Genomic DNA, 10,926 nt, shown 5'->3' on the forward strand with positions numbered 1-10,926 from the left:
GTAACAAATGCATGAACTAGTTTTTCTGCATCATTTTGCGACAGGATATTCCTGATCTTGGATATATTACGAAGGTGAAAATAGGCTGTTCTTGAAATTTGCCTGATGTGAGAGCTAAAGGACATATCTTGATCAAAAATAACTCCTAGATTCCTAACAGTGGTGCTAGATGCCAGGCTGATGTCACTAAGGACAGTCAAATCACTAGAAAAAGTCTCTGAGGTTCTTAGGGCCTAGCACAATAACTTCAGTCTTGTCTGAGTTAAGTAGCAAAAAAATTCTGGTCATCCAGGTCCTAACGTCCTTAAGGCACGTTTCTAGCTGACATAACTGACTGGTGCGTTTGTATTTCTATCATATGTTTTTCCCTTAATTTAGTTTACAACAAACAACTTTAATCTGTGTGGAGATGTTCACAGACTACAGCAGGCTGCTGTGAGAGGATGTTGCTTTTGTTAAATTAGCTGCAGACACGGTGAGAGTGAACGGAGTAAAGTCCAACCGACCGTGTGACCGGATCACATGTGTTCACGCCTCGGTCCGTACGGATCACGGTCAACTGTGTACTGTAGCACTGAAAGTAAAAAGGTTCCCCCGTGTGTGTGTGTGTGTGTGTCTGTGTGTGTGTGTGTGTGTGTGTGTGTGTGTGTGTGTGTGTGTGTGTGTGTGTGTGTGTGTGTGTGTGTGTGTGTGTGTGTGTGTGTGTGTGTGTGTGTGTGTGTGTGTGTGTGTGTGTGTGTGTGTGTGTGTGTGTGTCTCTGTGTGTGTGTGTGTGTGTGTGTGTGTGTGTGTGTGTGTGTGTGTGGGTGTGGGTGTGTGGGTGTGTCTCAGCGTGCCCCGCGATGCTCACAGTCACGACAGCAGAGAGGAGCAGAGAAAAGTAGCTGCAGCTACATCAAAAAAAAAACTTTTACCTGCACTCTCTTGCGCGCGCGTTCTCTCTCCCCTGCTCTCTCACTCACTCTCTCATGCACGCAGCAATTTCATGAATAAGTGAAAAATTAAACACAAACAGGTCTGAAGTATACTTGGGCTCCCCACCCAGGTATCGTCTGTGTGTGGGAAACACTGCAATGAGATGAAATTGAAATCACGTTTCTTTTTTACAATTATATTTTATATTGACTAAACATCTCACGATCGACTGAGAATCAGTCAGCGATCTACCTGTCGATCGCGATCGACTGTTTGGGCACCCCTGCATTAGAGTGCCCTCTCCCTCCGCCCCCTCCTCTCTAGAAGCACAAGCAGGTTTTTTTTCTCAGCGCTAGTTTCTTTTTTCAGTTGTTTTCAATGAATAGAAAGCGTTCACAGCTGAAGGTTGTTGCCTGGATGAAAAGCACTCGGAGCGCCCAGCGTTGTTTTTGTGCGGCCACAGTTGAAAGTCTTTAAACTTTTCAGAAAGGCACTGTTGACGTCACGGTCGCTCTTTTCAAAATGTATGGTATTCCCAGTATTTTGCTGCCAAATATTTTCCAATTGAAAATCGTTTGATCAATGAATCAGGTTGTTGCTGCAGCCCTGTCTCACTCACACTGTCTGTCTTTCCTCTTTTTTTTATCTCAGTATCTCAGATTGCTGTTAGCTAATGACCTCCAGTGAGTCAACTGAGGATAATATGAGAGCTCAAAGGACATCACTGTCACCTCCAAGACCTTATACCTCCATGTTAGCCAAGTGTGCCGTCTTAACACAACAAGAAGTTTACCGTTCATCCCTAGAAGAGGAAGGATTTACGACTTCTGGCAGCTAGCGCCTGAGAGACGTCCTGCACTCAGCAGGGGTCTTATATCATTGTCCCCAGACTGTGGGGACCCCTCTGCCTTTGGGAAAACAAAACCTCATGTGCCTGCTTTAGATTCTTAATTGAAGCTGTGTCTTCGCACTTCTACGGTGCCAAGATCTTACCGAGCCCTGCTGACCATATTCCTCGGTCCACAGCTGTCACTGCATCTGTGGTGGCAGGTATGTTGACTGTTGGTCAGGGGGATTTACAAAGAACTTGTCGTCGATCTAAAGTGACCAACAGACGATATTCGATTCTATTCGGCTGGAGCTGACACCTGAAAAGTCCTGCAGAAGACGTTGAAAGGAAAGCGACCAGGAGGAACCTCCAGACTAGGTTTTTTTTTTATCGACTGTGAACCCCTATCCTGGCTTTCAGTATCCACCCAGGAATTCAACCCCTAGAAAATAACCATATCCTCAGCGGGGGGGTGCAATGCCAACCAACCAGTCCTCGCCGTGGGGTGGGGGGAAGTTAGGGGCGGGCTCAAAAGTAGATAGTTCAACCACTGCAACCTCTGTACGTGCACATGCCAGGACTGTTGCGGCCACTCAAGTGCCTTTAAGTCAGACTTCTTCAGAGCTGTCCAGGAGAAAAGATCAAGCCAAAACTCTCGTCTCTAATGTCGCCTCCTCTGCTTCAAAGTTGAAGCAGAAGTCGGTGTCCTCATCTGGGCTTTCCGTTTGGGCCAATGGGGACGGAAAGAAAGCAAACGCCCAGAGCCAATTCACCGCCATGCCAGACTGGTCTCCAAACCCGCCACAACAACTTAATGGGATTCAGAGCCCAAACCAGGTACTAGATACTGCACTGAAGCACGCTGGTAGCAGCCTCACAGATGTCCCTTCTGCCATACCCATGAAGGAATATCAGAGTAGGTCTAATGCACAGCTGGCGGGTACAAAGCAGAAAGGTTTGCCGCTCCACTCCTCTCAACCTGGACATGGGTTAGCAGGGTGCAGACGAGATGCTGCTTCAGGTGACACTCAGACTCTCAGGTCGGTTTATCATCAAGACCTGATCATCAATGGACAGCCCGCCATGCAGCAAGCCAACAAGCTGATGGTGAGTATTATTGATGATTCACAGTGATAAACTCAGGATGGATTGTTCCAGTGCTCTCAGTCCTGATACTGATCCATAGACTTTAGCTATAGACAGATACAGATCAGGGTCCAGTGTTTGAATAATAATATGTATGTGTCACTGTGTGGAAGTGGCCCGAACACAAATCTATGAATCAGACGACACAATATAAGAAAAACATGCAATGTGCAATTAAGTAGTTAAACCTGCAATAACGATTTGAAATAATTTAAATAAACAAATATTAAAACGTACACACAACCCAAAGTTTCTATGCACACCTTTTCATGTTTTAAACAATACCTGTGTTAGCAACCGGACCCTCCTGAAGCCAGAAGGAATCCCAAAAGCATTTTTTATATCCAGTAAATCTCTTAGTCCGAGGGTTGCAGATTGTGAATATGAACTCCTTCTGACTGCATCTTAATTATTTGAAAGAATGCTAACTACACCTAGGTGTCCATCTTGCCTGCTGAGCGAGAGAGAGAGGGAGCTCTGCTTGTTTACATGAAATTATTTCTCGTATTTAATGCGATACTTTTGCAATGTTCAAGATGCAGCAACGAGGAAAATGTGATTTGTTGTGCAGGCGTAGTAAAAATGTGGAAGTTCACAGACTGCCTCCTCCATTTCTGACCTCTGCTTGTTCTTTCTCCTTAGCCTGCAGACTGTTCCTCCTCACCATCAGTGCCTCATCTATGCCTTACTCTTTGTGGACACCAGGGGGCAGCGTTGGGAGAAACCGCCGCCAGCCTTGACAGCACAAAAGTAGAGAAAAGAAGCACAACCACCATGAGGAGAATCCAATCGGCTAAAGCGACAACAAAATGCAGTAGAACACAAAACGGTTGCACAGAAATGACCGCTTCAAACAATCAGTTGCTTGTGAGAGGTGGACCTCCTGCGGTGTTGTCTGCAGCTACAATCAACAGGCCAAAAACAACAGCAACTCTAGATTTGAAAAGGGAAGCACCAGAAAGTCAGCGTCCTCCAGGATACGCCTCGTCAACATGCAGAAGAAGCAGTCCGACAGCAGTCAGTTTATGTCAGAATGGCTTCATGCCGACTGTGCTCAGTGCCACTCAGGAGAAGCTTCCCACACCCATGGATGAGAGCACAGGTAATCAGAATTACAGGTTTCATGTGACGACTGCTGCAGCTGAACATCCTGTAGACGTATCAAAAGTTTAGACACTTTCAGAAGTACAAAGATTTATGTCATAGACAAAGTCAGTAAACACATTCCTGTCTCTGTGGGTGTATGTCTGCTGTAGATGTCTCTCCTGGTCCTGCAGGCGTCCTGGTGGGCTCTGTGACCAATCAAATCTCTGCAATCCACCTAACAAAGCAGGAACAGCCCGCCTCCATGACCTCTCCATCTCCAGTACCCTCCTCACCGTCACCGACCGAGGAAGGAGACGCTCGGCTGTCTGCGTGAGCAACAACTACAATCCTGAGCAGATGTTCTTCCAGTCTGTGTCCCCTTCTTAATCTCACTGATGTTCCTCTTTGTGGTCATTGTTTCCAGTCAGGAGTGCGTGATGCAGTTGGATGGAGTCGAGGAGGAGCTTCCCGATCAGCTGGATAATGCCTGCAGTGATGACGGTAAGATGTGGCACACGTTTAGAGATTCAATAGAACCTCTGAGTTCTTCATCGTACGTTAACTTTGTTCTAACTCTTCCATCTTCAGATGATTCAGACTATTCCTCCATCACCGGCACCTCATCCTCCTCATCCATCGCTACTATTTCTGGGTAAGACTTAACTTTTACCTCTCTAAATACACTTAAAATAGAACTTACACTTGCACGCTGCTGAAGATTGGCGGTCTATCTGTCCTCAGAGTCTTTATAGCTTCTTTTTTTATTTTTATTTTTTACCTCTCGTGTTAGGAGGCCAAAAATCTGAAACGATCCAAGAAAAAGTTTGACTGTTGAACTCAAAACACGGTTAGGAGTTCATAGTTAAGCCATCAGAGAATATACTAGAGAAAGGAGCAGTATATAACTCTGCCCCTAGTGTTTAAAATGGGTACTGCAGTCTAAATTCTAAACATCATAGAGAGCCGTCTCCCCCCCCCCCCCTCCTCTCTAGAGTCCATGCTCACTCAGGTCACCATGTGGTGGACTCTGAAGCTTCAGTGTTTATCCAGCTCTGCATGGGTCTGTAAACCTTTCTGTGTTCTAACCTCTCTCCATTTTTCAAAAGCATCTCCAATATTGATCCTAGTTTGAGCACGTTTCTGCTCGTGGAGCTTATTAGAAACATGCAGAGGCTTTTTAGGTCGGGTACAATCACTTCTATCTGAACCACTTCTCTTGCCCGCTTCCATCGCTGCAACACCTGTTGACCTGATAACTGCTCTCATATCTGGCAAACTGAGGGGCGTCCAAAACGGCCATGTGGGGGCGTGTCTTAAAAGCGCCTACCTTCTCTGGTCCAAACAAATCCAGAGCATTCAGGAGCAGAATCTAAAGTTAGAAGGAGGACATACTGGCTGCTGCATTGTTGTCAGAGAAGCCAGCACTTCAACATGTTTCCTTAATGATCAGATAGTAAGATACCTTTATCATCTCACTCTCTACACATCTCACTGATTGGACCTTTAATTGTTTGTAAAAACGTTGTTTTCCTATTTAAAACAACACAGCTGATGTCGTTAGCTTCACTGACTTACAGACAGCACAGTCTTTTCCTCGGTCTTTTCCTCCTACTTTCCTAAAACGGATTTATCCATTAGATCCTATGATCTCTTTATTTCTCTTCTCCATTGTCCCTCCCTGCATTGTTCAGGAGGCCGAAAGCAGCAGAGCATGGTGGAAAGGTCCGCTGCATTGTGCATGGCATTGTTCTCCACTGTGATGTCTAAACAGTCGAACTCCCCACCAAAGACTCGGAGCTGGTTCTTTACTAAAACCGCCTGGATAGGGGACGCTATTGTCACCTTTTTCCCCTCAACCAGCTGATTTGTTTGTGTTGCTTCCTGAATGCTATAGCTTCAGTATGAAAAGTGAAACGCTCCCGCAATGCCAACGTTTGCAGGTCCGTGGTGGAGGTCTTTGATTTGAGAGGATTATTTCCCCTGTTACTTCATCCGTCTCTCTTCCTTCATATATGACTGTAACGTAAGTCTGTTTTTCCTTTTAGTTTCTGAGGTTTCTGCGTTTGTTGGACTGATTTCATCTCTAGAGCAGCAGCTCTAGAGGTCACGAGGTCGTCTTGGCTTTGCAGAAGGATTTCCTGATGTGAAATCTGAGCCGTTTGAGGGTCCTGTCGACTCCACGCAGGGAAACAGTTTATTTAAATAACGAACATTATGAAGAAGTGTTAAATAAGTTGTTTTGAATAAAGATCAGGAGACTTAATCTTCACGCTAAGTAGCTAACACGTTAAAGAATTTAAGGCGTCCTTTTTTTTATATATTTCTCCTCTATCAGCAGCGTCTTTTAACTCTTCTTTCTGTCGTCGTCAACAGATTAATTCATACTACGGCTGTCAAACTATTAACATTTATAATCGTGATTAATCACATCCTTATAAATCAATCCTGTTAATTAACATTTAAAAGGCTTTTATTTTGAAATCCTGTCTTAGGCTGAGAGTACTTTACATGCTGTGTGCTTTTATTTTGAAAGAAAGTAAGACCCTTCTGGTAGCTGGAAGGTCAGGACATGACGTTAAGCTCAGGAACAGGAAGTGGTTATTGGATCCCAAACTGACTAAGGGTGCCCCTTTAATGATCTCTCGAGTATAAACAACGTTTGTATTGTTGAATGTTTTGCTAGACACGATTAATCAAGTTTTAATTTCAATGACGATTTAGTCTTCACGATGATGAAAACAAGTCCAGTTCGAACGATGACTGTGCTGCGTGTATCGTTGTGCTTTTTTTGTCCACAGGTCTCGTCATGTGTTGCAAATGTTTCAAAGTGTTTTTCTTTTATTTTGAAAGTCTCCCTACTTGAAGCATTGTTCTTACTCCGTGTGGTTTAATGCATGAGTTTTAATCTGAGATATAAACCATATTTTAAACATTTTTCCTTCTTAAATCCTGATCATCACAAGCGACCTTTGACCTTTTGATTTAACCTGCGTTATTATATCACTGTCATGATGTCGGTATCGGACAGCGTCTTCACGAGTCTCTCTTTCTCTCAGAGTTGAGGAGCCGATGTCATTGGAGGCAGAAGATGATCGCGAGGAGAAACCGGCTCTGGTTCCCAGTTTGTTCCCCTTCATCCCTCCAACGCTCTACTTCAGCACGGTCAACGAGAAAGGTGAGCGCACGCACGCACGCCGGCCGGTGTGAAAAATAGGCAACGTTAGCCGATGCTTTCAGATGTTACAGCCTGTGTTCAGGACGTTGAAGTTATGACCTCTTCATCCCGGCACACGAGCCTTCTGATGAAATGTGTCTTCTGTTCTGTTTCTTTGCTCGTCAGTGGAGCTTCTTCCTGCAGAACAAAGACGACTGTTAAAATGGAAGATCAGCACCGTCACGCCAAACGTTGTGAAACACACCATCGCCAGGTCACACTTCAAAGCCACCAAGAGTAAGTCCTCACGGGTGTTACAGAAAATACAGAAACAAAGATGTTAAGGTGCACTTCAGCGGTCGTTTTATTGGACCTCAGAGATAACGTCCCTGTTAGTTTAACATGCATGAGCTGAAAGATCAAACTGTGTTGTTCCCGTAGAGAGCCACGACTGGTTGGGCTGCTGGGGACACCACATGAAGTCTCTCGGCTTCAAAGTCCTCGGAGAACACCAGAAGGTGAATAATAAATCACACGCCCAGGGTCCGAAATTAACACCCGCCAAGCGCCAAATGTGGGTAGATTTTCCGTTTGGCGAGTACTGAACTACTGCCTATAAATAATGGATAAAAAAAAATAAAAAAAAGGCCAGCAAACATTTTTTTTTTTTTTTTACAATTTCCTGATCAGATCTGTGACTTAAATGTGTTATTGATTAAACAAAACATAATGCCTTCTTAATTAAATGCACTGTAACAGTGTTGTGTGTGTTTGTGGGACACAAAAACAAAATTTGTTTATTTATTGCCGGTAAAACAAATATGTTTGGCCGGTGAATTTTTTCAACTACCTGCCACCTCGGCCGGTTAGTCAAAAAGTTAATTTCGGACCCTGCACACACCCAGATATGCTTCACTTTAAGGACGGCGGGACTCGTTAACTGTTTCTCTGTCCCTCGGTCCTAGCTGAACCACTTCCCAGGGACGTTTCAGATCGGCAGGAAGGACCGCCTGTGGAGGAACCTCTCCAAGATGAAGGCTCGCTTCGGCAAACAGGAGTTCAGCTTCTTCCCCCGAACCTTCATCCTCCCTCAGGACATCAAGCTGCTCCGCAAAGCCTGGGAGGACGGCAGCTCCAGGCAGAAGTGGATCATCAAACCGGTATGTTAACCTGTAAAGGCTTAGAAGGCAAATCGATCTGAAAGCACAGGAAGTATGCTTTATTGTCTTTGTCGTTTCAGTTTGATGATTTATAAATCTGTCTGAAAGTAAAAGTCAGTAATCAATGAAACAAATACAGATATATTCACCATGTCTCTTTCTCCTCACACGTCCTGTAGCCGGCATCAGCCAGAGGAATCGGCATCCAGGTCATCCACAAATGGAGCCAAATGCCCCGCAAGAGACCCCTGCTGGTCCAGAAGTAAGTAGGCCCCGACACAGACTGCTTTGATCATCCCAGGGAGCGCACATCAGGAGAGCGTGAAACATGATTCTCCCCGTGTTGTTCTGCAGGTATCTTCACAAGCCCTACCTCATCAGCGGAAACAAGTTTGACCTACGGATCTACGTCTATGTGACCTCATACGACCCGCTCAAGATTTACATCTTCTCTGACGGACTCGTTCGATTCGCCAGCTGCAAGTCAGTTTCAACCTCACCCTGCACAATAAAAAAAAAAAAAAGACAAAGAAACACTGGCTTAGATAATGCACAATTAACACAGGATGTTCCCAAAGTGACTCAGGTATACCTGTAAAGTAATCAGATCGTTTTAAAGATGGAGTCAGTAGACTGGGCCCCTCCTCCTTGGCTTATTCCCCCCCAGAAGCGGAAAAGTCCGTCATATTCACCGCTTTGAATGGCGTCCAATCACTGAATTGTATCCACTCCCTAAACTCACCTGCTGCGCTGTCATTGGCTGGAGGAAACATACCAGCTCCGCCCACAAATGTCCCGAGTCAAGCAGAACAGTAAAATCCAGTCAGTCTCTGCAGACAGTCACCACCACACATGTATGGAGGCCCAGAAGGGACAATGGAGCAGCTTCACTTTAGGAGAAGTCTGTATTTTATTTTGAAGGAACCAGCCAGCTTTACTTTAGGAGAAGTCTGTATTTTATTTTGAAGGAACCAGCCAGCTTTACTTTAGGAGAAGTCTGTATTTTATTTTGAAGGAACCAGCTGCTGACTGTCTTCACTTTAGGAGAAGTCTGTCTTTTATTTTGAAGGAACAAGCTGCTGACTCCATCTTTAATTATTGTGAGATATTCTGTCTTGATGGATAGCCCTTGAGATGATCCATCTTGTTTTCGAGGGAGTCCAGTTGGAAACACTGTGACATCAAAAATGTGTCTGAACTGATGTTAAAGTTTCTACTCGTCTCTTCTCTTCAGGTATTCGTCTTCCATGAAGACTTTGAGTAACAAGTTCATGCACCTGACCAACTACAGCGTCAACAAGAAGAACTCTGAATACCAGGCCAACAGCGACGACAAAGCCTGCCAGGGACACAAATGGTAAAAGAAGGAAGATGTTTGTGCAGAATATTTGAGGAGGAGAGGAAGAACAAACTAGTAAACAGACATGTATAGGTTTCAGTGAAGCAGAGATATTTCTGACCACTCAGCACTTCCCTTTTTTAAATGTGTTGAAGCTCTGATCCCCATCTGGTCTCCTTAATGTGTGTTTGTGTGTTCAGGGCTTTGAAAGCCTTGTGGCAGTTTCTTGGTGCTAAAGGAGTCAACACCACGCTGATCTGGGAGAAGATCAAAGACATCGTCATCAAAACCATCATCGCGTAAGTTTCCTCTTCTGTCCTTCATCGGTGTCATAACCTCAGAGCAGTCGCTGTGATGATGAATGTTTCTGCTTTTACATTCTTTGCAGGTCTGGTCTGGATCAGAGTTTGAGTGACAGCTTTCACACCAACACAAACAAACCGCACTAACTGTGTGTGTGAAAATGTCTGTTAGTGTCTTCAGTGAGGAACGAACGCTTCAGTTCGCCCGTTATTCAATTAATTTAGTCTGTACAGGAAGTCTTCCTCTGCTGCGGAGACAATAATCCCTCTGAGATGAAACGATGACTCATTTCAGAGGAATCTGTTTTTATTGAAGGAGACGAGAATGAAACATTTTGTCTTCTGTGTGTGACCTCAGGTCAGAGCCGTACGTCAACAGTCTGCTGAAGATGCACCTCCGGACGCCGTACAGCTGCCACGAGCTGTTCGGCTTCGACATCATGCTCGATGAGAACCTGAAACCCTGGATCCTAGAGGTCAACATATCACCAAGGTAACACACACACACACACACACACACACACACACACACGTTTATACACACACACACACACACACACACACACACAGACACACACACACACACACGTTTATACACACACACACACACACACACACACGTTTATACACACACACACACACAGACACGTTTATACACACACACACACACACACACACACACACAGACACACACACACACACACACACACACACGTTTATACACACACACACACACACACACACACGTTTATACACACGCACACACACACACACGTTTATACACACACACACAGACACACACACACACACACACACGTTTATACACACGCACACACACACACACACACACGTTTATACACACGCACACACACACACACACACACACACACGTTTATACACACACACACACACACACGTTTATACACACGCACACACACACACACACACACGTTTATACACACACACACACACAGACACGTTTATACACACACACA

At 44.9% G+C, this 10,926-nt stretch overlaps 1 protein-coding gene across 2 annotated transcripts in view; it reads left to right on the forward strand.

Annotated features, from left to right (window-relative positions):
• Positions 1–1,566: 1,566 nt before the first annotated feature.
• Positions 1,567–10,926, forward strand: part of ttll4 (tubulin tyrosine ligase-like family, member 4) — a 22,075-nt gene continuing 12,715 nt past the window's right edge. Inside the window, exons 1-14 of one of the 2 annotated variants that reach the window (XM_061053012.1) lie at positions 1,567–2,851; positions 3,533–3,992; positions 4,147–4,306; positions 4,401–4,477; positions 4,565–4,628; positions 7,033–7,151; positions 7,317–7,427; positions 7,572–7,648; positions 8,096–8,290; positions 8,470–8,552; positions 8,645–8,773; positions 9,525–9,647; positions 9,830–9,928; positions 10,290–10,424. In XM_061053012.1, coding sequence (XP_060908995.1) covers positions 2,222–2,851; positions 3,533–3,992; positions 4,147–4,306; positions 4,401–4,477; positions 4,565–4,628; positions 7,033–7,151; positions 7,317–7,427; positions 7,572–7,648; positions 8,096–8,290; positions 8,470–8,552; positions 8,645–8,773; positions 9,525–9,647; positions 9,830–9,928; positions 10,290–10,424 — 2,462 coding nt within the window. In that variant the 5' untranslated portion in view covers positions 1,567–2,221. Of the gene's footprint in view, positions 2,852–3,532; positions 3,993–4,146; positions 4,307–4,400; positions 4,478–4,564; positions 4,629–5,859; positions 6,000–7,032; positions 7,152–7,316; positions 7,428–7,571; positions 7,649–8,095; positions 8,291–8,469; positions 8,553–8,644; positions 8,774–9,524; positions 9,648–9,829; positions 9,929–10,289; positions 10,425–10,926 lie in introns of those variants that run through there. The other variant, XM_061053013.1, reaches the window with a different exon arrangement.

The sequence above is a fragment of the Labrus mixtus genome, chromosome 13 (assembly GCF_963584025.1).
Source record: "Labrus mixtus chromosome 13, fLabMix1.1, whole genome shotgun sequence".
Lineage (NCBI taxonomy): Eukaryota > Metazoa > Chordata > Actinopteri > Labriformes > Labridae > Labrus > Labrus mixtus.